Genomic DNA, 26,990 nt, shown 5'->3' with positions numbered 1-26,990 from the left:
TTTTATAACGATGTGTTTATTGTGGGTTTTTTTTTCTTAAAACTTACAGAAACTTACAGAAAATACTAATGTGTACGATGTATTATTTAAAAAGTATAAAATTATATGTACATTCAACTTAATATTTGACAGGCATTCTAGATAGTTCCAGTATGTAACATTAATTATATGTTATCAAATTCGAACGCAGATCCAGTAATATTATAGTGGGGTATCCAAGGGTTTCAAACAAATTTTGGACGATTTTTTATCTAAACTTAACAATTCAGATAAAGGATATGGATGGATACACACCCTGAAATTCCTCTGGAACCCCAAATTACCATGATTACCCTTATATAGTGATTTCTATTTCAAAAACAAAGGACAAGAACCAAATTAACGACACAAACAGGATTGAACGTGAAAATCTATTTCAATCAAAGTTTGAAGGTAAGTCATATAAAACATCATGTAAATTTAAAAAAAAACTAGTTCATTGCTCTACCTATTAAAACTATTACACATACTTCACTGCTCTGACATTGCGCACGGCGTGGGTTCAACAGATATTTTGTTAAATACTTGGGTATTGATGAAACAACTACTTGACTAAATAAAGGCAATAGTAGTATACCGCTTTTCTCTAGTCATGAATCGATTTAACTGAAACAAATCAGAATCACAAATAAAAAATGAGTGAAACACATCAACTATAAAAGAGCAAAAAAGTGAACAACAGAAATCACTGAACTGCTACAAAAAAACAAACGCCAACATACATAGAAACGAACTTATTGATAACAACTGCCATATTCCTAATTAGTACAGTATATTTTAAGAAAAATGGTGGGTTGAACCTGGTTTTATAGATAGCAATTTTAAAAATACCGCTAAAATTACAACATTACGTGACAGGAATACAGTACAAATGAATGTAAGGAAACTCAGGACAAAGAAATACATAAATGAGATCGATACAAATATTGGCATTCTGTTTTGAAAAGATTAAATAGCCAATCATGTGGTCGTCATCTTACGAATATATTAGATTGATATCGATTTCTGATGAATGTCAACTGAAGCTGGTGACATTTAATAATGCTTTGTCCAAAAATTTAAAACTATATATTTTAAACAAATTACGGCTGAAATATTGTTTATAGTTATTCTTTTTAACATTTTGATATTTCTATATCAGAATTTCCGAACTTTCATTATACGTAATTAATAAGTAGATTATACAATATTATCATTGGTATCAACTTTACTGCATTAGATGCCCAATTGTACAATTTATGTCTCTTCAGTGATGCTCGAGGCCAAAAAGTTTAAACGTTAAAGAGCTGTTAAACCTAAAAGAACCAAAGGTAAATCGACACATGGACAAATAATCAGAGCAATTGCTGAGGGAGATACTTTGCTCAATTAAAAAATGATTGCAAAATTTTGTAACAGCAAATTTAAAAAAAACAATAACCATTTGAAACTTTGCATTTGTTTCTTTGCAGGAGAATGCATTTCAAATAAAGAAAATTCTCAAACTGAAGCTACAGTCTAGTCTTGACTCCTGATTTTAAACTGGTACATGTAGAATGTGGCGGAGTTAAACATGTTAAAGAGAGGGGCAAAAGATACCAGAGGGACAGTCAAACATCGAAAATAAACTAACAACGCTATGACTAAAAAAGAAAAAGACAATAACAATTAAACACAACTGGCTTTTTTCTCGAATTGATCACAAATTAATTGTTATAATTGAATGTGGGCACAAATTTGAGGAATTACTTCCGACTATGGCAAGAGCACTGGTTTCGGTTTATTGGAATAAGAACTCTCTTTTGATATAGAGACGTTGTAGGAGATGTTTATTACAATGTGTGTAAAAGTAGTCTATTATCCAATTAAAGCGTTTCTTCACCCTCCTTGTTTGCTTGTGCTCATTTTTGTTTTAATGCTCCCGCAACTGAAAGTTGAGTCCGTTCTTCCGTCCGTCTATCCGTCCATTCTGTCGTCCCATTATGTGTATATAGTTGTTTCAGATACCTTCTCCTACAGTTTGAATGCTATGAAGTTTTCAATTTGCTGACTGTTTGAACATATATTGAAGGTATGCATGTGGTCAGTGTTTATATTTTATCAGTATTTGCTCTAATACAAGGTAACTGAACTTTGTCATTTTTGGTGTATATACTTGCATAAGAAGTGAAAAACGTTTCTGGATATCTCCTCCTACAGTGAACCATAGACCTATATGCTCCCTTGCTCAATTTTTATTTTTTATTTTCAAAAAAAAATTTACATCTGTTAGGGAACATTTATGTCTCCCCGACACAATAATATCTCAAAGAACTTTGTCTAGGTTTTAATTTGTTTCCATCTGCTCTTACAGTTTTATATTTATGATTAATATTGACAGAAGAATTGAAAACATATATATATTCATTGTGAGCTGATAAATTGTAATACTTTATGTATTTTTTTTTCAAGCACTCTAATGCGCACAACTATTGCCATATTTTTAAAATGATATTAAGATTTCAGACCTCCTTCGTTCCTTTTTTATATTTCTATCGAATACATCCGCATGATTTTCTCTCCTTTATCAAACTATACTTTACGTTAGTGTTTTACTTGCCGCAACTAAGCATTTTTATTGACTATGCTGAGCTCATCTTTTCTATTAAACACCAGATAGGGGATACCAGAAATTCATATCTTAACTTTCATCTTTAAATGAGAAAAACTTTCCTAGTTTCATATGCAAGCTCTGCAGAACTGTTAAGAATGCTAAAAGGAGGGAATGAAAGTTGTAGCCTAACAAAAAGGTGCGCTCAATTAATCTATTAAACTGAAACAAACATTCATACTTCAGGTATTGGTAGTGTAAGTCTAGTTATTTATATACCGAAAAGACTGACAAGATATTGAAAGTTAGCTGATACATGCCTTTTTTATCATATCTGCCATTTTATCATCTCAATATCTTGATAACTGAAAGAGTATTTGGACACAAACAACAAAAAAGACAAAAGCCACATAAAGGTTAACATATTATCTTCAACAAAAGACAAGTGTTTGTAGCATATCTCAAACTTTTACTTGAGTTGAAAAAAAAATGTTCATGACTAGTTGATTGATTGATAGATTGTAAGCCTCATTGTCATATAATATCTCTATCCATGGTAAAAAGGATGGTTATGGATGGCTATTTAACATCAACGAGCAAATAAAATGCTAATTCAGTGCACGCACATGAACATGATATGTGGCAGTTGTCGCTATATTATTTTAAGTAATCAAAAAAGATGGATCTACCGTTTTGCGTTCAGAATCAAAAATATTTAAGGTCATATGTTTTTTGTAAAATTTTGCAATAAACTTAGACACATTGAATTCAAACGTTAAATACTTTAAAATACAATGGTCTTGTGGGTCCTTTACTTATGCTTATATAATTTAAACATTGTGACATTGTGTTGATTAATATCGAGGACTGAATGTTGCCCTTCAAATGTCTTGAGGTAATTATTGTCCTTTATAAATGTGTCATTGCCATAAAAATCGTATCTCTTCTTTTTTTATTAATCTTCAACCTTCATGCATTATGTGGAATTAGAGGAAAACGTAAATTAAACTATTTTTGCGCATCATTCATTTGATTTAAACCGGTCCATATTCATCTATTAAATTATGTTACCAGATACAGTTTTATTAAATCAGATAACAAATTAAAGCGACATCGAAATCTGTTTTAATCTGTTTAAAGAGTCCGTAACGGTACCAATGTATCTGCAACAGATGTGTATTTCGACATCAAATGTCTCTTTAGCAATGCCCAAGACCAAAATTGAAAAAAAAACTTACTTAAAGAAATAAGATCTTGTAAACTACAAGGGACAAAAAGTATAGTTTTGAATAATTTTCATATACATGAATGGGTTAACAAACATGAAATTTAGTTTAGAATTTAAGTTTTTTCTCATAAAATACACTTTTTAATGAATGATTATCATGCGCATGTAACTGTTTCATATATATAATATGCATAAATTTGGGAAATGATAAGTGGGGTATTTCATGTTGTTTTTTTTTTGTGAAAGATTTTCATATGTTTCTAAAAGATGTGTTATTCTTTAAATTATTTCGATCATATAATTAATTGTACAGTATTGATATATAATGAGAGTTTACTATCATGATCATGTCAATGATTTGATTTTTGGTGTTTTATTGCCACGTTTAAGCACCGCATTTAGGCTATTTCGTGGCGGCCAGTTTTTATTGGTGGAGGAAGCCCGGAGAAAACCACCGACCTTTGATAGGAAAACTGACACTCCTAGTCAATTAAGATTGGAGTCGAAAGCACCTGCACGAGCGGGGTTCGAACTCACAACCTCAGTGCTGACTTGCTAGTAATTACAGTAGTAAGTACTTAGACCACTCGGCCACCCAGGCCCATCATGTCAATGAGTCTCATTACAAACTTTTGATCGCATGTATAGGGGAGTTTACAAAACATGTCCATAAGGTCTCATTGATATTGTGGAATCATTTAATCTCGTTGGTACCAATTTGATTTCGTGGTTTTCCTTAAGTCTATAGAAAATTTGTATTTCGTTAAACATTTCAATTCGTGGTTTACCTTTACCCACATAATCCACACGAATTTGTATCTCACGAATAAGAATGAATCCATAACATGTTAAGGTGATTGTTGAAAATTGATGATTTAGGATAATCATAATCAGTAAAAATACCAGGTGCTCATTAAGAATGTCAACTAGGTGTATATACTGAAACCTCATGACTCTAAAACTGAATATTTTGTTCCAATCAGCCGATGTTTGGATTACACGTGTGCAATCATTAAAGATTTATTACAGACAAAAGTTAGCAGTTGGCAGGTGTTAAGGTATAAAGCTTTCGCTGAATGTATGAATTATTATCAACTTCAAAGATGCATATACATTTACCCTTGTCCACCATGCATTCATCTGTTAGTACGTATGCTCATTCGAGTAATGCTAATCCAGCCGATTTATCCATGTTTTGCGTTAACCGTCAAACGTGAATAACGGTTAGTGTAAACAAGTTAAAGCATGACTCACCATCAAAAAGTACTAATAGACAAAACAGTAGTTCCAGATGAAGGTAAATATAGAAAAGCGCTTCAGATGCATGAAATTTTAAAAACGTGTTGTTTTCTTTTTTTACCCGTAGTAGTTCGTGTTGTTCATTTTTTAGTTTTTATTTTGTTTTGCTTTTTTATAACCAAGAGACGAAAATCAAAATGATACAAAAATAAAATCAGATAAAAAGATGGTATGTATCAATATGTATTTAGTATTAAAATAATCCAACAATGTTTGGAATGGTCTTCAATTTCGTAATTAGTTAAGACTTCCTCTGGTAAATGGAGCCTCGCTGATAAGTCTAATGTAGATCAAATGCGCATCTAACTTATAAAATTAAAAACCTGCTATCTCCGCTTAGTTTGTATTTTAGTTTTGATTAAAACCCTAAGTCAAAAAGGTGATTCGAACCGATGCAATCTTATATCGACCAAAACACATTTTTCAGACCGTTTGAGATATGAAAATACAAAACTGAGACACGATATTTCAAAAAAATATGTTTATTATCATAATGCCATTAATGTAGTCAATGTCCTCAATCCTACATCCTTCTTTATTCATGTTTTTTAACTCTAGCCGCAAAACCAGGTTCAACCCACCATTTTTTCTTAAAATGTCCTGTACCAAGTCAAGAAAATGCTAGTTGCTGTCTTATAGTTCGTTTCTGTGGGTGTTTCATTGTCGTTTTGGTTTTTTGTTGCACTTCAGTGTTTTCGTTGTTTTCCTCTTATACTTGATGCGTTTATCTCAGTTTTAGTTTGTAACCCGGATTTTTTTTTCTCTTAATCGATTTATTACTTTCGAACAGCGGTATACCATTGTTGCCTTTATTCAACATGTTTGAAAACCCATGTTTTCAAATCAGCTTTATCCCTATACCATGTATACGTTACATGTTGGGATCAAGAATTTAATCCGTAAATATGTGTCGTGGGTTCTTGATATTGGTAAAGTTAAGCCTTAACTTACACATAATTCAAATTGCAACGGTATTACTGTGGACCTTAACATTGTAAACAAGAATTCTTTATGAAATGTGTTAAATACAAATTTAGAACACAAGGAATTCGGAAAAGGACTATGTATGACAATGGATAAAACGGGCATAGGACGACACTATCAACAATTGAGTATTGTGTACGGTTTTTAATTCAATTTGAAATGAAAAAAATAATTTAATTGGTGTACTAGTATAAACATGATTAATGCTTTAGATCATTGTTTCTCAAATATGTAATTTGTACTATGTGTGATAGTTGTCCCATTTACAATCATACCACATCTTATGTCTTACAACCACTCGTTAATCTTTCTTTAAATACCTACATGTGGATCAGCTTTTGTCCCAACTACATGTCAAATCCGTTGTTGATCCCGCAGACAAAGCTCGAAACTAGGGTGGCCTTGTTTGTAAATCACTTTGAATTACTAGAACTGATTCATAATTGATTAAGAAATGAACTGTTCACTCCAAACAGAGATGCCAAAGACACCACAGAGGTATTCAAACTCATATTATAGTGTGTGTCTTTCTATGTTGGGATGTTCCACTATTGTTTCAGGTAAGGGTGAAGGTTGGTACCTATTAAATTGTTGAAACCCGATACATTTGTTTGCACTTACTAGTTATTTTTGGGACCTTTTATAGCTTGCTGCTCGGTGTGAGCCAAGGATCCGTGTTGAAGACCGTATTTTGACTTATAATGATTTAATTTTACAAAATATGACCTGGATGGATGGTTGTCTCATTGGCACTCATATCACATCGTCCTATATCTATCATCAGCCAAACACAAACAGACAATGCCGTGGTAAAAACACTGTCAAAAAACGAACGACATTATGCAATACTCTAAAGATTGAGCGATACGAGCCTCATAAAAACTTTGACATTAACTTACAAATCATTTACTTAAGACAAAAAAGTGTGTATCTGATTAATTCTCCGTTGAGTTTGGGTTTTTTTACGGCACGTTCCCAAATTACTAAAATCAAACGCTATATTGCTTAATCTGCCAAATACTCGACAAAACCTATTCTAAAATGTTTTTCATCTGTTTTATAAGCTATCAAAACGGCTACGGAATTGCTGTGAAAATATGATATGTATGTCGCAATGAACGTTTCTGAATGTTTTGTTTCACTTAATTTTATTTGTTCTTGAAATTAGAAGCAAAACCTATTTTCCATTTAATATAATATGTGACATAAATTGATGACTATTTTCAATTTATGTTCGGCTTTGAAATACAAAGATCAGTTTAAGTCCTGTACATATATCCATACCTATTAAATGTGGTTGCATGTACGTAGCTTATTGAAGCCTCAGAACGAAGTGTAGCAGATGTGGATAAAGTATTTCAATGATCTATCACGGTACATACAATCTTATGGTGCAATCATATTTACAATACAAATTTTACTGCACACGATGCGTCTCTTCAGTGTTGCGCGAGGCCTACATATTTTGAAATCCAAAGATATGCATTAAAGAACTGTGTAACAAAAAAAGGACATAACGTATAGACACAAGTCTGAAAAGGAATCAGAGCGCTGCATCTAGGAAATATTTTACTTACTTTAATATAATCTTTTAAAGTTTGTATGAATTTAAATAACACAATTAATCTTCGTATTTTTATCCCAGCTTCGAAGTATTAGCTACTGGGCTATTGATACCCATATGGACTAAAACTTGACCAACAGAGGTATCGGCCAAGTTGTGGTAATATCAAATGTACAAATGTAACTTTACCATAGTATAAACATACTTGACATGTACATCTATCAACTATTCATAATTCTAAACTTCAAGACTGTTTGGAAGAAACAACATACTTGTTTTTTTCATGAACAGAATTGCCAACGCAGTTTCGCTTTAATTCATTTACAACTTCATCACGGAACTGGCCAGTTTAAGACATTTGTATATGGTCAAGGCGACTTTTCATTGGTACAGTGCATACTGTTGGCAATATTCATTTTGTTTGTGTATGTGCATGATTTGTTGTGTAATTTCGATTTTTGTCGAGGTGTTGTTAACACTTATTCATCTTTTTATTACATGTGATATCAACACAACTTGCATTTTAAATAAATTTACAACTTATACATAATTTATCTTTAATTATTGCATTTCACAATGAAAAATAACTATTGTTCTGTTTTTGAAAGTACAGACACAAACGATGCCAAACAATGCCAATTTTACTGCATCAACAACAACAACAACAATTTTTATTTGTCAATCAAGACGCCCCGAGGAGCAGTACAATTACAGTTTAAATTAAAGTGTACAAATAGTTGTGGTGATTTTTTTCATTGAACTATTTGAAATTACAATACATGACAATAAAACTAAAACTATATAAGAGAAGGGAGACAACAAACACAGTGTATATTCTCAAAGATAATGAGTGAGTGAACACAATCAGTACCGTTGTATAATTAGAAGAGCTGGGGGCTACTCATGTTTTATTACTTAATTTTACTCTTCTAGTCTTTATTAAAATATCTATTAACTTAATCGTTATGTTATTAACAAATGGATCTTCATTTGACATCAACCATTCACATTTAGATGGTCATTTAGAGTTTTAAAATTAGTAAATTTAGAGGATAAATCTAAAATGAAACTGGACCTTTCAGTTTTAAGTGATGGACATTGAAGAAGAAAATGAATTTCATCCTCAACAATGTCATTATTACATAATTTACAAAATCTTTTGTCTGGGGGTATACCTTTATGTCTTCCTTTTTCTATTTCAAGTTCATGGGCACTGATTCTAAATGTGGTTAACTCATTTAATGTTTTACAATTATTTAACAATAAATATTTTTCAAGGCCAATATTATTTTTAAATAGTCTATAGGCTCTTAGTTTTTTTCCTTGCGCCATGCCAGGTCTATAATTTTTTAATTGGTTAAGCCAAATTTCATCATATATAATTCGGAGTTTTTTTAATGATAATTGACTTTATATGAGATTAGTGATTTAACAAATATTCTGGGGTTAAATTAAGATATTTAAAAAATGAATAAATGCTTCCCAACCAATAGTCTTTACATTTTTTTAGATAAAATGTTGGACTCTTCAAATGCTTCTTTAATGGGCATCAGATTTGCATATTGACAGCTAATGTCTTTCAAAGATGATCGAGATCAATATATTTGAATACCGAAACATGATAAAAAAAAAGTTGAAGAACGTTTACAGTATTAGGATGGAGGATATGTTCCTTATGTCCTTATTATCTACAACCCCGTTCCCTGTTCACGAATATGACCTACCGAATTAGACTTATTACCGGGTTTGTTCTGACATGAGCAATACGACGGGTGCCACATATGGAGCAGGATCTGCTTAACTTGAGAAAAGTTTTTGGTGGTGTTCGTGTTGCTTAGGCTTTATATTTCTATCTTGTGTTTGTCTGTTTGTCTTTTATCTTTTTTAGACATGACCTTGTCAGTTTATTTTCGATTTATGAGTTTGTGGTGTCTTCTGTCACTCGTTTATCGAAATAAACAAAAGTATTGTCAAACCAGGTGAAGGAATCTTTGCTCGAATGTTTGAACGAGTGATTAAATTAAACTCCTCAAAACGAAATATTTTTTTTAAAAACAGAAACAGATGATATCAAAGAGACATACAAACTAGTAGGTCAATCAAAAACTGACAACACCATGACAAGAAAGAAAAATTACTTATAATATTTCGAAACGTAATGTAAGAGTTGAATAGATAAATTTCGTCGATATCGATCACTACTAAGTATATCAGATATATAAATTGTAAATTCATTGGAATAAAAAAAAATCAGTTGATGACATTTTTACAATGTATCCTTAGTTTTAAATTTGTAACAGGTTTAGAATATAACCTAAACTATAAATTCTGTATGCGCCTGTATCAAGTTAGGAGCCTGTTATTCAGTGTTTGTCTTTGGTGGCTGTGTTACATATTTTTTTTCGTTTATTATTTTGTACATAAATTTGGCCGTTATTTTTCTAGTTTGAATTGTGTTTTGTCATTTCGTAGCTGACTATGCAATGCGGGCTTAGCTCCTTGCTGATGGCCTTGTAGTGACCTATATTTATCCATGTCTATGTCATTTTATTTGTTTTGAGAGTGGTTTCATAGGCAATCATACCGGTCCTCCTTTTTTATGTTTGAAATGAAAAGAAAACAATCATGAAGAAATGTTTTTATTGTCAATTAGGAATCGATATCGAATCAATTTTATTGATATCGTTCATATCGATATCTTAAACAGATAGGAATTGGCAAACTAAATTATCGAATAAGGTGTAAAATTTTTTCGGGTTTTTTTGCAATGGTTTTGTCCGTTTTTTGTTTTTTTATTTCACCATTTGTTGTTTTTCTCCAATGTAGAAACTTTTTGACAAAATTGAGGTATTAAGGATATTTTAAACGTTCAAAGTCAGACTCAAAGTCAATGATTTTATCGATATAAAGTCAAAAATCTAGATTGTTATCAACACACATACAAAGAACAAACATTAATCATTACAATCAATTATATATCAATACAGAACATAATATATATATATATATATAGAGAGAGAGAGAGAGAGAGAGAGAGAGAGAGATACGCGCCTGATGAAGCTTATTTGTGTAGCGATATATTGCGTATTTCTATTTAAAATCTAATAGAACTTTTTAATGTTTTAATTAGCGTGTTTAAGTTATATTATTAGAAATTGTATATAATGAAATATATATAAAATCTTTCTTTTTCCTTGTGCTCCTTCGGCGTAAGGCAACACCAATCAATCAATCAATCATTCGTTTTCCTTCTATCTATTCTATCTATTTGACTGAGGAGGTACAGTTTTAGATTCAAATGATAGAGAGAGATAGAGAGAGAGAGAGAGAGAGAGAGAGAGAGAGAGATTGTCAAAATACTTGAAATGTAAATAACGACCTTCATAAAAGAAATTTACAGAAATAATACACTAAATGTATTTTTCAATTTAGAAAAAGCTTTATATTCATGTATTAGGTTACGAATTATATGTACATCAAAGTCTTTAAAAAATCATAATAAATATACATATATGTATAAACATACACAGTCCAGATAAATTAGATAGTCAGTTATATCTAGTTCAGTAACACTATTATGTAACATATGCAATGATAATTCGTAGATGCTTGTTTATATATTGCATAAAATAGCTTTACAGAGGAGTAAAATTCTATAAAGTCCAGAAAAACAAACCATTATGTTAAATATGAAATACCTATACAATACAGTGGTTGTTGTTATATATGATAAACAAAGTACTGATGTTGAAACACATTCATTGTCGAAATAAGCAAAAGTATTGTCAGACCCCCCGGTAAAGTAAAAATTGCTAAGATTGGCAGGTTAAGTGACAAAAATCACCGGTTTAGATACGTTATGAGATATAAAATAAAACTTTACTTGACCAAATGAAAATACATCTAACCACGCTCGATATTCAACATGTTTAACCTAAAGAAGATAATTGTAGATTTTTTATATTTTAAAAGTCCATTAAAGAACAAATTGCTACTAGACTTTTGATAAATTAAGCACTTTTTTATACCCTTTAATGAAAATATCACTTGATGGATTTCTTCCGTCTAAAACACTTTTCGGGATTTAATTTTATCAGCCAAACTATTTAGAATGACAGTTAAAAATGTTTTACAATCAAACGCGAGTCTTCATTCACAATTCTGACAGAATGGAAATAATTTATTCTTATTTCAAGACATTTGAAAAAAATGCTTGGGATTTATACATGGTCAAAATATTACTACTCTAAAAAGAATACTTGTATAAAAATTTTGTTTTTAAACTTATAGCGTGTAATATTTACCAATACCTACAAACATGTCAAATTTCCAGGAAAACCATTGAAACAAACTCAAGTTATGATACAACATGAAAGTAATTACTAAAAAAAAAAGTTTCAATAAAAGATCTAGAGATGCAAAAAATATAAAGGTACATGCAACTCGTAATTCGAAGACAATCTGACAACGCAATGCAAAATAAGAAAAAAAAACAAATAATCAAACAACAGTGCATAAAATAAAACACAGAAAATTTAATTCTGAGCAACACGTACCCCACCGAAAAAGGGGTGATATAAAAGAGCATAGCAAGGGCGGACAGAACCGTCCAATATACACAACAATAATCTCAAAATGTACAGGAATATATATGTCATATCAAACAAAATTAATTTATTGCTTTTCGAGGGTTTTTTAATCGAAAAGATATATTTAATGACTTCGTGATATCAGCATTCCTTCAAACCAGTTGTTTTATTTTAATTTTGTCAACTGGTCAAAGTAAACACTTTGTCAAACTTTAATGAAAACAAAACGAGCCAAATCTATTTTAGCCAAAGTTTGGGTTACCTCCTTGAAGCTGAATTCATGATATGCCATATCATTCGAAAATGTATGAAGTTTAGGAGGTGCTTGATATACTTTCTATTGCTTTTTCTTTGGTAATGTTCAACCAATGGGCTGGTATATCTGGGTGTTTAAAGCCATACAGGTCTGCAAATTCTTGCTGATATTTACAAACAACCCACATCCAGTATTTTGAAACATCAGACGATGGTAAAATATCCCAATCAGGATATAATTTCTTGTAATCTTTGTAGTATTTCCATTCCTCTTCTTCATCATTTTCATGCCATTTGTACGTTTTTACTGTTGATATACTGTAATTATAAATACGAATATTTTGTTTCTACATTTCCCTTACGTTCGAACATTACGTCATTTGTAAGCTTTGTTATCCATGATTTCGCGAAAGTGGTTGGATCGTGAATGAATTCTATGTTCTCTTCAAATTTTTGGGCATTTGCTAAGTAAACCATTATATCCCTCATTAAACTAAATTTTGCATTGCCAAACAAGACCAAAATATTTTCTTGGACATCTATTGGCAACAGTTCGGTGACATGTTCAACTACAGCTTTTATTATTGCTTCCTTAAAGAACCCAGCAGCTATTACGTCTTCCGTCTTTTGTTCTACTAAGTTTATAAACAAAGCCAATGCAGTTCCTTTGTAACTTTCCATCTGGCCTTTAGGGCTGTGTTTTCTATTGTACCTTTCATTTAATTTCGTAAAAAAAATTGAAACATGCACAGCAACATGATTCACAATCATAGCCATACACGGTGGAAGGAAATTATATCTGTAGCTATTCCTGGTGTGATCATTATGATCATCGATGTCATTCTTGATTATATTCATTATTTCTGTGACATATGAAATGTCCAACCTAATATCTTGTGAATCGAGTTCCAATAACCTTGAATAGATTTTTCGGAAAGTTTGATTAATTATGTCCACAGTTTGATTCCTGCACTTGTCGGAATTCTCTCTTCCAAATACCACCCAATTAGTTAGTCGACTGAAATGCTTCGTTAGTATTTGATGCGAGCTTATACTTCCTTCAAGTTTCCTTAAATGTTCACATGATGGGTCGGCGTTAAAGAATGCTGTAAGAGATGGGAATTTGTTAAATAACAGGAATTTTATTTGATCGGCAATAGACAAAAACTCGATGTCATCTTGTATACCCCACTGGTCAATCCAAGAACTCCAGAAATGATTAAATGTTCTTTCTAATTTATCTCTTTCAGGAATTGTTCCCTGCATTTCGATTGCAAGATTTCTCGCAAGTTCGTTAATTTTCATTTCGTGATTCGTCTTCTCCCTTGATTTCAATCTCTGGATTTTAATTTCTTCTTTAATATTGCTAATATTATATTTTGCTTTAAGGACAAGATTTTTTTCTAAAAGTATAAAACTATTTTTCTTACTCTCGGTCCACTGCATCATGACATTTTTCAATGTACTTCGTTCAACAAACGAATCTAGCTCGTTGCATGAGCTTTTCACTTGTTTTTCTAATTCGGTGGCAACCTGAGTTACAATCTTTAGAAAAGCACTTTCTAATTCATGATCATTCAGACAGTTTACAAGCATGCTTTTTGCCTCAGACCTGACAAACTCCAGAACGTATTTTTTCTAATGGCATTGTTGATCCATACTGTTGTACGCTTTTACTTCTAAACTGTTTCTAAAGCTGAAAACGAAGTCATCTTTTAAAATACCGTTCCATAAATCTTCAATTCGTGAAATGGTATCAGTAATTGTAAAATATGTTCCTCTCTGCGTCAATGATGAACCAAAGAACAATGCGCCTTTAACTCTATTTACACATGTACTGTAACCCGGATTTACCGGGGCCATTGGCGGATCACCATACCAAAGATCGGAAAAATACCAAACATTTGTCTGGCTATCAAAATCGATTACTTGTCTGAAAGTATTGATGTCTGCATATTTTAATTCCGATGCTGCCGCTAGGGTCATTTCATCCAAAGTTCTTACAAACTGTGTTCTTTGTTGTGTCAACTTATCATTGGCATCTGGAGCTGAGACATTTTGGTGACCAAACACACACTTTTGTTTCAGGTTCAGTCGGTCATTTGCAAGTTTTAGTCTGAGAAAGGCATGAACAACAATCTGTAAAACATCTTCTACTTCTGCTGTATTATCTCCCTTCACATTGACTATTGTAACATCACCTAATCCAACCACAAATGTAGCAAGCTCATTGTCATGACTGCGCTTTTCATGTGCTAGTTCTGGAGCTCGAAGACCTTCGTTATCTATAACAAGCACATAGTCATAAGCTTTCGTTTTGTCTAAAACTGGTACAAGTTGCATAAACACACCTCGTGTGCAACGTCCTGTGCCTACAGCAAACTGCAAACCAAACATTGCGTTCAGTAAAGTTGACTTTCCAGAACTCTGTATCCCTAACACGGACAATGCCAGTAGCCTTTTATCTCCTATGCTTTCCCCTAACGTTTTCAAAACTGCTTTAACCCAAAGAAATGGTACATTTGCTGTGTCCCCGTCCATTACTTCAAAAGGATGACCCATTAATAGAAGTTTTGCGCTAATATGCGGTAATGCAGATTTATTTGTTTGATATTTTACAGGTGTCGGTAGCTTACTCTCCATCATAGCTTCGTACATTTGGCCCATTTCGCGGCATAAATGTTCAAATCCAAAAGAAGCTTCCGCTAATTCATATTCACGTTCACTGAGTTGATGTTGCAATCTATCAATTGTTACAGTACAGTCTTTTTGGTCTTGAGCAGATTTCAATTCCTGCCATTTTGACTTGTATCTTTCGAGATATTCTGGAAGAATATGCTGCGATCGTTCATCAAAAAACATCTTCAACCAAACAACAAACACTTTAGTTTCTTTTTTCGTATGGTAAAATCTGTAGTATTTTATCAATAAACATGCTCATGAAAGGACCGAGATTTACACAAATATGAAACTGCGATTGTCTGGCTTCGATCATTTTATTTCTGATAAGACCATTTTCTTGCATAGTTTTGTACTTGGACGATTTGTTGACCGTTTTTAAATTCTGGCTCCATTCTTTCCAAGGCACACCCTGGAGAGGTAAGAGCTGTGCTTTAATGCTCGAGCACATGTTTGGAATAAAGCTCGTTATTTGGTCAGCCGCTTCTTTCATAGTACTGTATACAATCTTGTTTTCGTCTAAACTCATCTCTTCACACATATCTGCTTGCAACCTCTGCCAGAGAGACAACAATGAACGTTTTGATACCAATTCAGAAATGTTATTTCTCATTTCTTTTTTTACGTCAGAAATATTTCTTACAATACCGTTCACTGCCATGATATTTATTTTAGTTCGGGTCTCATACATGGATGTTCTACTTAAGAACGTTTTTAATTCTTTTTTCAACAACTCTTTATTACACCGGAAAGCATCAATGGACAAAATGACCATCACGTTTGTGTTGTAAACTTCTGTAATTAGCTCCATAAACCGTCCGTTCTTTATTTCATGAATATCCACCATAATGACAATAGCATCTGAGAAATGAGACATAAAACGGAGCTGTGGTCTGTATACATCACAATCACCTCTTAGATTGAGACATGCAGTGACATAAGAAAGAAGTCTACTGTTCGATGATGGTATATACCAGGCCATTTCAATCAATCCATTGCTTATCCATCTTGTAGTTGAACCAAGAGGACTGTCTTTGTTGAAGAATGTACAATGATACTGGTTTGAAATTATCTCATTAATCATTCTAGACTTCGAAACTGACGTATACCCAATTCGAACAAATGATACAACATTACAAGGGCAATCAATAGCACCAATATGAGATAGTTCTCTCTCTATTACAATTAGTCGAATAGGCCAAATAGATACTAACATGGCTTCGTTTCTGCATTGTGGAAAGACAAATGGAATGGCAAGACGGCACAAAAACATTTTTGAGGCAACAATCTGTTTGACTACTGGAGAACAACAATTGAATATAGCAACGGTCAAATCAATTGGATTCACTCTATTTAATAATGCATCACTTCCAAGTAAATCATCTAAAAAGTCAACCTGCATATCAAATTTATCAGGTACACATTTAGAATGTTCTAAACGTTCTTCTAAAATTGTATCGCGAGCATTATAGATCAAAGAAATTATGTTCTCTAAAATACCCATGGGATATTATTAAGCTTAATGTTAGAATGACTTGGTTGGATCTTTACAATATCAAATAAAGCTATTTTATCAGGGTAATATATTTCTAATCCTAACTCACTCAAAAGCTCAGTTTCAGATTTACATGTCGGAGTTTTGTCCTTTTCCATTTCTTGATCTAATTCCATCTTTTGAAATGATGCACTGACTTCAGTGCTGTCGTCTGCAGAGCTCTTTATTGGGCATTGTGTCCCTATTGCTGTAATATAAAAGAATAAAAGACAAATTTGTGCAAAACAAAACAAAACTTTTAAACAAACTGAAGTGCCTACGATAAGTATCGATAAAACAGTATTGTCTGAAAAGGACTGTTTGATACATATACGATTCGTCAGTCATTTAAATTGATAACGATCATAACATTATAAATCATTTGTACATATATTTTCTTTCGGTAATTTTAGAAAGGCTCGAGTATCTTGTTGTCATTATGAGATCTTTGTTACTTTCGACCTATACCTTGATGCAGCCTTAAACTAAATCTAATATTATAAACTTATAAAAACGAGCTCTATATCTAACCGTACAATTTGAGGTTTATAACGACTATAAACTTTATCTTCATAGCACAATATGAGCTTTTGACCTGTTTGCATGCAAAAAGTACAGTGTTGTGCTTTTCTTGCCGATGTAAATTTGATATTTATGAAATAATTAGATGATATATTTATTTGTTATTTTTTGGACCTACTAAAAAGTAAAATAACAAAAAATACCGAACTCCAAGGAAAATTCAAATGTTCGGCTTAGGGCGTTCCTGATGAAGGTAAATCTTGAAATGCGCCTTGTATGCATGAAATTTATATCATGCTGTTTTCATTTTTCATAGATTAAATTATAAATTTAGTATATGTCATATCGTTGAAATAACTATAACCAATGACAAAAAATCATAAAAAGGTATATATAATATTCATAGTTGTTACATACATTGTTTGTTATCGCCTGGCAGTGCTATTGCTGTAACTTCCTTTTCTGGAAATAACTGTTTTCCGTTTTTCTTTGTTATAATGATCTCCATGAATTCACCAATACTCTCTTGAAACGTGCCATCAGTTTGTAATACATCACTGCTGACCTCTAAATCTATTTAAAGAGAATGTTCTCCATCTGGACTAGAATATATGTCTTCTGGTATCTCGAAATCATCAAACTCAAAGCCATCTGAAAGGATGAAAAACATTTACTAAGAAAGTAACCCAATTATTTACGATTCTAATATGACGTGCTTCTTTCGCTTTGAGAACAAACCCATGCTCGAAATCCAATAAAATTTGTTTGCACATGCGTATATTGACTACTGCAGAAAAATGAATTTTATCAAATTGACATGCATTTAATGTATTTAAATAACTTACAACACTTTAAAACTCATAAATGAATCGATGCAAATGCTGTTTCTAACTACAATGTGTTACAATTCGTAATTGACATATTTGACCTAGATACGACAACGTTCATGTTGGCTTTTTAAAACAACTCCTTCTGAAAAAAAAACACATTGCATGCCGTTTGCTTGTTTACAAACATAAAAGGGAGGTTCACAGAAGAGCCTACACAAACGATCTATTCCTATACACATCAGACATAGAAATTACCGTAATTGTCCTAATCAGAATCAGAATAATTGATGCAAGCTATACTTTATTGTAGTTTTAATATGGGTAGGCATTATATTCGTGTTATTTTAGCCCTCACTATCGCTCGGGCAAAAATAATCTCGAATATAATGCCTACCCATGTTAAAACAACAATAAAGTATACCTTGCATAATACTTGAAAATAACAATAAGCACACATCTTAGATCTGAAAATATTTACAATTCAAAATTACGAATTGGTAAGAGTAATGAAATATTAAGATAAAGAAAACGTCAAACGAATCTGAATTTGAGTAAATACCAAGGGTATATAAATAATAAAAACAATTAAAATTTTTTTATTACGCTTAGCATTCTTATAAGGATGCTTCTGGGTGCGGGAGTTTCTCGCTGCATTGAAGACCCATTGGTGGTCTTCGGCTGTTGTCTGCTCTATGGTCGGGTTGTTGTCTGTTTGACACATTCCCCATTTCCATTCTCAATTTTATTACAAAAAAACAAATCTTTGTACTTTGTTTGATGTGACAACGATTTTCATGCATATGCTTTTCCTATGACCTTTTGTTTTAATTTTTTTTTTTGCATTATCTTAATTTTGAAATATAGATCATGTATGTAACACAAACATATGCACAGCAGAGTTACCTCAAAGCTAGATTTTGCATTTGATATGGTTTTGGATTGACGAGTAAAAAGCAACACCTATCGTGATACATCTAAATGATAGAAAAAAACCTCATTTGATACACATGCTAGTCCAAATGCACACCTTTCTGACGAACATAAAAGAGATTCATTTTTCAATCTCTCTTGAAGGGTAGAATATAACGAGTCAGTTGATGACCATTTAAATCTTCGAAAAAAGTCTCCAAAAAAAAGCTGAAACCACCAAAAGATGGACATTTTGATTCTGCTCTGAATACCAGTAGTACGTTGGAGCTACAAAATGACTATTTACCTTCATCAGCTGTCAGAATTATATTTTTTTTTATTTTATTTTGAAGGGTAAAAAAAGTTTACAATGTCTGATGTTAAAGTTTGACTCCGGAACAATATATTTTATATTGCGAAGAAGAGTAATAAATTTGATATAATTAACAGCAAAAATTCCTTAAGCTGGTACCTTATGTCTTTTTTCAGTAGAATTAACGTCTTTATTTTTTTAAATAAGATAAGTCAGATGTTTTAAATTAAATTTTCAATATCACATACTTAGATTTGGCAAGTCTGTTATGTGCTATCTTTCTTTCATTGGAAAATATCATCGAGGTCCAAGGTTATAAACACCGAGGTATGTCATTCTTTACGTAGATACACAACATTCGCACGAGGGTTTTTCTTTTTGTCCCTAGATAAATCATACCACAAAAGAGCTTTTTGTGGGATTTTCTTGCTGCGTTGAAGATCTATTGGCGGTCTTTGGCTCTTGTCTGTCCTTTGGTCGGGTTGTTGTCTCTTTGACATATTCCCAATTACATTCTTAATTTTAATCAATTCATATTTTTATATATCTAAACCTTAATTTTCCATAACATGTATTTTCGATATGTATTCAAACTCTCTTAAATTGATTGCATGAATTAATTGCAATTAGATCATCCTTTAACGACAAAGTCGTTCATTCAAACACCTGACTCATCCAAAGTTAAGAAGCAATAAATAACTAGAGGCTCTCAAGAGCTTGTGTCGCTCATCAGTATTTACTGTTTTTTTGAAATAATGTATAATATAAGGTTAAAATCATAATTAATAGTATAAGTTACTATAGATTAGCTGATATTAGATATTTGATACTATAATAATATTTAAGATAATAACCAAAAACTGCAAAATTTCCTTAAAATTACTAATTTAGGGGCAGCAATCCAACAACTGGTTGTCTGAAAATTTCAGGGCAGGTAAATCTAAACCTGTGAACATTTTACCCAATGTTAGATTTGCTGTAAATGCGTTTAGTTTCAGAGATATAAACCAAAAACTTCATTTTACCGATATGTTCTATTTTCAGCCATGACGACCATCTCGGACACATTTTTTAAACTAGATACCTTAATGATGAGTGTGCCAAGTTTGGTTATATTTGGCCCAGTAGTTTCAGAAGACGATTTTTGTAAAAGTTAACAACAACGGACAACGGACGACGGACGACAACGGACAATGGACGACGGACGACGGACGCCAAGTGATGAGAAAAGTCCAGATGAGCTAAATATGAAAAAAGTAGAATGGAAAACCTCTCACTTTTCATAAGAAAATAATTCTCCCCAACCTTTTTTAAACACAAACATGTATCTCCACATTCTAAAACAATGTCTTAACAATGTAAAAGATTAAGACACAATTTTCTGTAGAAATGTTTATAATATTACTTATTACTAAAGATAAAACGTGTATTCCAGTATTACAAATTAAGGTAATCTGTTATGGCCATGCACTTATATAAACCCTCACGTGACAGCTGAAGTATGTAAGATTTAAATCAATAGTTACAATGAAGGTAACTATGCCCTGTTTAAATCAGTGTGTACCTTTATAGAACGTACACAACCAATCACATATTCTGTTTTATATAATTACACCTCTTTTTATCTTCTGATTAAAACTGTATCAGTTAGTAATACAAACATAGTCATAAATCATTCTACGTTTTGAGGTGACATGTGTCTTTCAACAACATAGTAGTAAATGTATCTACATTAATTTTGTAGATTTCATTTAACATCAACAATATTATTTCTTCATTGGTTTTAACTACTCTATGTACCTCTTCGTTGGTGGTTTGAAACAAAAATATGATGAAAATTAAATGTTGTTTTGTTGTTTAAAGATCCCTATATTTTATTCTTTTCTGTGTTATTATCAATAAGTCATTTTATTGGCTCTGGATGAGCTGTATTTCATAAAACCTTGATAAAATGACAACGATCCTAAAGATTTTGTTTGTGTTGTAATAGTATTAAAGTGATTTGCAATGGATTAAAATAAAAATGGTTTAAATTCTTTTGAATCTTATTTAAATATTAATTTATCTTGTTAGAATTGGGTTAATTCCTTGTTAGTCGATCAGTCTAAATTCTGGTTACTAGTTAGATCGTTTTCGATGGGCAATTACAGGTGCCAATTCGCACATGTTCTCTTTTCCTGCAAAATTTTAACACGAATGTATAAATTCAGTATGCTCAGCATCAAACAAATAGAGATCTTTAAAATCGATTCAGTCTTTTGTACCGTATTTTTAATGTTTGATGAATACTCCTCTGATGAAGATATCTGAATATTTTATTATGTTTAAATTCAGATAAGATTGCAATTAATTATACAGTGCTTGCAACCTTATGCGTTACTTTTTAGGCGATCAGTGAACAGTCAACAATTCGTCATCGATAAATCAAATTCATGTCAAGTACTTATCAAGTTCATTTAATCCATCTGTCAGACTTATTAAAAGAATTTTCTCGACTGATCTGACGGATCGGATAGATACATCAATTTCACGTTTGTTACAAGAGAAATGAAATGTGAAGATACATTTACGTATTATAATTCATTTTTTTTTCAAAACGTACCCTAACATGTTCTATCGATGCACGCCTTATTGAACTTTTGAAAACAGCTTTTAAGTGATAGGCTCAGTATTTTGTAATTTTTTTATTCTCACATTTCAATGGATTTAGTCTTATCTATGTTGTGCTTTGTGCATTATTGTTTGTCTGTTGGTATTTTTTTTTTTTCATTTTTATCCATGGCGTTATCGGTTTCTTTTCGAGACGGAGGTTCCTAATGTATATTTCGCCTCTCTTTTCCATTTAGAATAAGTTAAAACGTGATATGAGGTTTTTTTAATCGTTCAATTTTCCATCGTTTCCTCTAAGTTTCAATCAAAATGATAATTTATCAACATATCTTTATTGCTCTCCATAGAATCCAATGAAGTTCATGATGACAAAATAATTTAACATGCATCATTGTTCGATATTCCTCTCTGAGAATTGATAAAAACAAAAATGAAACTCGGAGAATTCGACGAGAATATAAATGAAACTTCTCAAATCAACTTTAGCTACATCAAGATAACCTTATTTACACCATTAATGGTATATGTGATCATGTTTCTCTGTTAGTATTTAAATGAATTAAATGTGTGCTTATATTTTGTGTTAAAAGAGATCAAATTAAACCATTGTGGTGACGTTAGCCCATTCATTTACCGTGGATTCTTTTTCTAGAATCAACGCTTCCTAAATCTGCCGCTGAAATTGACTCACCAAATTATATTCAATTGTTTCCTTTGTGTGCCTAATTTCATTAAGTATGAATTGGCTAATTTACTGATTTCTGTTCACTAATGGAATTTATTTAAAAACTTACCTTTATTTTTTGTAATTCTTATATGCCTTCACTGGGAATCGAACCCTCCCTTGAAATCTGTTATGCGTGACTGACATCAACACACCGACGAAACCTCTCGGCTACCAATGGGTTACACTATAGATGTTTATTATATATATTTAAATGAACATCTGATATACATCGGTTCATCGGACACACAGGGCTTGTACCTTTATATAGACACAATAGGCAGTCGTATAGTATGAGTTGGTAGCCGCGAGGTTAGCATGGTTAAAATCAATGAGTTAAAGATCGGGATTTGTCGGTTTAGGTTCGAATCCCTGTATTCTCTCTGTTGTTCCAATTCTTAAGTTATCCTGGTTTTTTTTCTAATTTTGCAAGTTATAGTGGATATTTTTGTAATAATAGCGAGTTTTACCGGGTTTTTTTTATTATTATTGGCTATTTCACATGTTTGAAAGAAAAATGATTACATTCTATTTGTCAATTTTTGTTTTATAAATATAGTATGATTTCATCTGTTTTACTACATAATTTTACAAAGGTTTGTTCGCAAATTCCTATGCGAGAAAATCGTGATGTGCCTAGAATGCTAGAAAAATTTCGATAACATACTTATTATATATACTTTATATATGCTTTTTGGTCGGGTTGTTGTCTCTTGGACACGTTCCCCATTTCCATTTTCAATTTTATTAGAAATAATTTCGAATATGTCTTATTTTGTATAAACAGATAATATTCATATGCCTGATAATATAAAGATCTTTAAAGGTAAAAGTTTTATATTTGTATTTGTTAACCAATTAATTGTGATCTGAGATTTATCAATGCATCGTTGGACACGATAACATGGTTATTTAAACTCACTTACAATACCTTCTAATTAAGAAAAGGCTTTAATTTTGAAAAGAAATTAACACAATAGTTTAAGTTATAGATACAATGGATAAGCGTAGATTCATGAAAAACAAACCATTCGCCCTCCGGGCTCATGGTTTCTTTTTCAAGAATCCACGCTTATCCATTGTATCTATATAACATATTGAACATTTACGTTTTTACGTATTAACTTTTTGAATATAAAGAATATACCCTCGCTTATATTCTTAATATATATAATCATTTCCTCTTAATCCCAGCAATAAAGACTATATCCTAGCTCTCAATAAATAATTCAAAGTTTGGTATTATGTTGCACAAATATATCCCATCAAGCTTGAAATAAAGGATACATTAGATACAGTTAAGTCTGTTTCATATCATAATGTAATCTAAAAACACTCTATGAGGGTCGTTTAAAAACAAAACAATGAATTGCGCTTTCCAATTGTGACCTTTTCATTTCTGTGTAGCAACATTGCAGCAACGCCAGCAATTGTAGTATATATCTCCAACTTCATACGATGTTCCAGGGCTTGTATTTCCTATAAAATAATTATGATTTCTTGATATAGGATTGCTGCTCACACAGAAGCAATCAAACAAATATTTCCAAGTTTAAATTATTCATTCGTAAATTTTAGGGACGCTATCACGAGTAGATTGATCGTTATGAAATATATGTTTCACAGATGACGAAGGATACGTTTCAATTATCAAACCACAATACCGTCCTATTTTCCCTGATTGTGACTCTCCGAATTAGTCTTATGATCAGGTTTGTACTTACTTGAGTGCTTGCTCTGTTGTTTTATAGAACATTATTGACCCTATAGATGCGTTTTATCTCTCTCGTCCAACACTCATCTACGTTTACCGGTATCAGCAAGAATGCTCATGAGTCTGAACAATTATTTCGGTTTTCAAAGTCGAATAATTAATCATGATTGGTTAATCCGTTGCATTTGTTGCCTTTGATGCTTCAGAGTAAATTCTATTCGTTTTATTGCTCGATGAGCTCTAAGGTGGAACCGACCTATACTTTGTATAACAGTCCTCGTATTGTCACATACAAATCAGTTACACGAAAATAGCCAATGACGTATTTTAAAACCCAGTTTTTTACAATGAAAATAAGTCCAATAAAGAATACCTGTATTGGTGAGTTTACCTTTATATAAGTTATTACCGATAAAAAACAATAATACGAATGACACATATGTGAAGGAGTATGTCTCACTTTCTAAAAATGTGGGAAGCATTAGAACATAATTTTGGACAAAGGAAAATAAAATATATAAAATTCAGGTTTCAGATTGACACCTTAGAGATACTTATACATAGGTTAAACATGCTATTTTTAAAAAAGGTAAGCATTTCTTATATCTTGATTTATATTATATATTCTAAAACAATAAGATGTAGGGAAAATATAATTATTGTGGTGGTTTTTTTCACAACGATTGTTCTACTATTTGTCATTTTCATAAAAGAAAATTGAGTCTGCTGGGTTCCAATTATTGTCGAATTTACAACATATGTCTGGTTTGGAATGCATTTCCCATTTATGTCAATAAAAGAGGACGTTACACAGCACTAATGCAAATTGGGGTTTATGAAGCTGTTATCTATTATACTGAAACTAACACAAGGAGTTTTATTACAATTCAACTTTTTATATGAAATTATCATAAACACTTTTACTAAATAAATCATAGAACACGATGTTGGTTCAAAATAGTTTTTTGTCAATAATTAGATGATACAAAAATTCTTCTATTCGAGAAATGATGCGCTCTAAAATAATCATCTATACCATTGTACAATTTTATTGTAGTCAATGTTCTTCTTTTGTTTTGCTGTAACAGCATTTATAGTGAAATGATTCAAAAACAAAAACCATAAAAGTGATGCTGTGTTGTATTCTTAGATATAACATTATTAAAGTCGGCCAGGTAAGAAGTTTGAATAATGGAGAAGAACTAGGAACCTTTATAAACTGCCCAGTAAAGGTTTTTTTATATTCTTACATGTTATTGTCGTCGTCGTCTAAATGTTTATGGTATGTTCTTATCGCATAATAGGAACGACTTATTGTTTTAACCCGAAAATATCCGATAGTTGTGAGTTTCAAACATAAAAGGACTAATGACATAATAATACGGCACTCTAATATATTTTATTTTGAGAAACCTTGAGTTTGAGTATTATTACATAGCATTTAATGTTTCGCATCAAAATCTATCATTTGACTCATGTCAGTAATGCAGAAACAGACTATTGATCAATGATCACATACTACTATCAAATATTGTGTGCAATTTCACCTAGAAACAGAGGAGAAAACAAACAGCTGTACCGTTGATTGATTAATGTTTTGATAGGGGTTTTTGCCATTATATTTGTCTACGGTAAAGTTAAAATCGAATTTCTTTTATTTGTCTTAAAGAAAAACATGAGAACTGTATCATGAATATAAAAACAAAATATTTTGCCTGCATGTATATATTTCTTAATTAAATTCCATATTCATATCATCTTGAATGACTTGAAAAAAGGGCGTGATAAAATGAGCCAATTTCGATTTCCTATTTCTAGTATGACGTCAATGTCACTATTTATATATAAATATCCAATATTTCAAATCTAACAAATTTATTAATAAAGAAAACGTGATTTCGATATTTTTTTAAAGAATTTCCTTTGAGAAAATTAATTATTGATAAAGTACTCTAGATTAATGTATAGAGAGACCCAACGGCGTGTGGTATTGACCGTACAGTTTGAAATTTACATTTTGGAGTTAATGCAATTTCCTCAGGTTTTTTTTTTACCTTGATGTGTATCTATCTCCTTAATGTATTTATGAGATTTTAATCTTACTTCTTCTTTTGTACCTTGAACGTCTTTGGAATATTTTCATTGTCCGATGTTTAGCTTAAAACATATTAGAATATTTAACATAAAACGGAGAGACGCTGAATTATATAACCTTCTTCATTACTGATGTAATGTTCATGGTCTTAAAGGGTCTAATTAGCTACGAGATGTAAAACAATATGATGAAAGTTATATAGTGAAATAGTAATTCGCTTTATGCAGCCAATTATGATTCATTTTGTCAACATAGCATAGAAACATTGTTGATGAAATATACATTTGCAAGTGAATAATTCGAGCTCATTTAATCCAAATTCATGTTACCTTCATTGTAACCCCCTAAGCCAGAGAATGGTTACGCATGTATTAGTCGTGTTCAGCCATTAAACATATCAAAAGACAAATAATAACAACATTGAAAATGAAACAAAGGTTACTCACTACGTTGACTGATTCGATCCATACAAAAACTTATTTGTGTTAACCTATAACATGAATTTGACAGCTGATGCCCTTTAATATAAAGGC

General features: G+C 31.7%; 1 protein-coding gene and 1 long non-coding RNA gene across 4 annotated transcripts in view; both read left to right on the top strand.

Annotated features, from left to right (window-relative positions):
* The window catches only part of LOC127718053 (uncharacterized), a 65,574-nt gene that overhangs the window by 17,688 nt on the left and 20,896 nt on the right, over positions 1–26,990 (top strand). The window contains exon 1 of one of the 3 annotated variants that reach the window (XM_052223955.1): positions 24,703–24,743. The exons of 1 other annotated variant lie outside the window; for it this stretch is intronic. Coding sequence is in view for 1 of the 2 variants with exons in the window: in XM_052223954.1 (XP_052079914.1) it covers positions 24,814–24,951 (138 nt within the window). In the remaining variant the exon portion in view is untranslated. Of the gene's footprint in view, positions 1–24,702; positions 24,744–24,779; positions 24,952–26,990 lie in introns of those variants that run through there. One more of the 3 variants, XM_052223954.1, reaches the window with a different exon arrangement.
* LOC127718058 (uncharacterized) lies at positions 338–1,904 on the top strand. The gene is made up of 2 exons (XR_007989542.1): positions 338–432; positions 1,491–1,904. It is a non-coding gene; the product is annotated as an uncharacterized LOC127718058 (long non-coding RNA).

The sequence above is a fragment of the Mytilus californianus genome, unplaced genomic scaffold, assembly GCF_021869535.1.
Source record: "Mytilus californianus isolate M0D057914Y unplaced genomic scaffold, xbMytCali1.0.p SCAF_10, whole genome shotgun sequence".
NCBI classification, from domain to species: Eukaryota; Metazoa; Mollusca; class Bivalvia; order Mytilida; family Mytilidae; genus Mytilus; species Mytilus californianus.
This window is presented reverse-complemented; position numbering and strand designations above follow the sequence as displayed.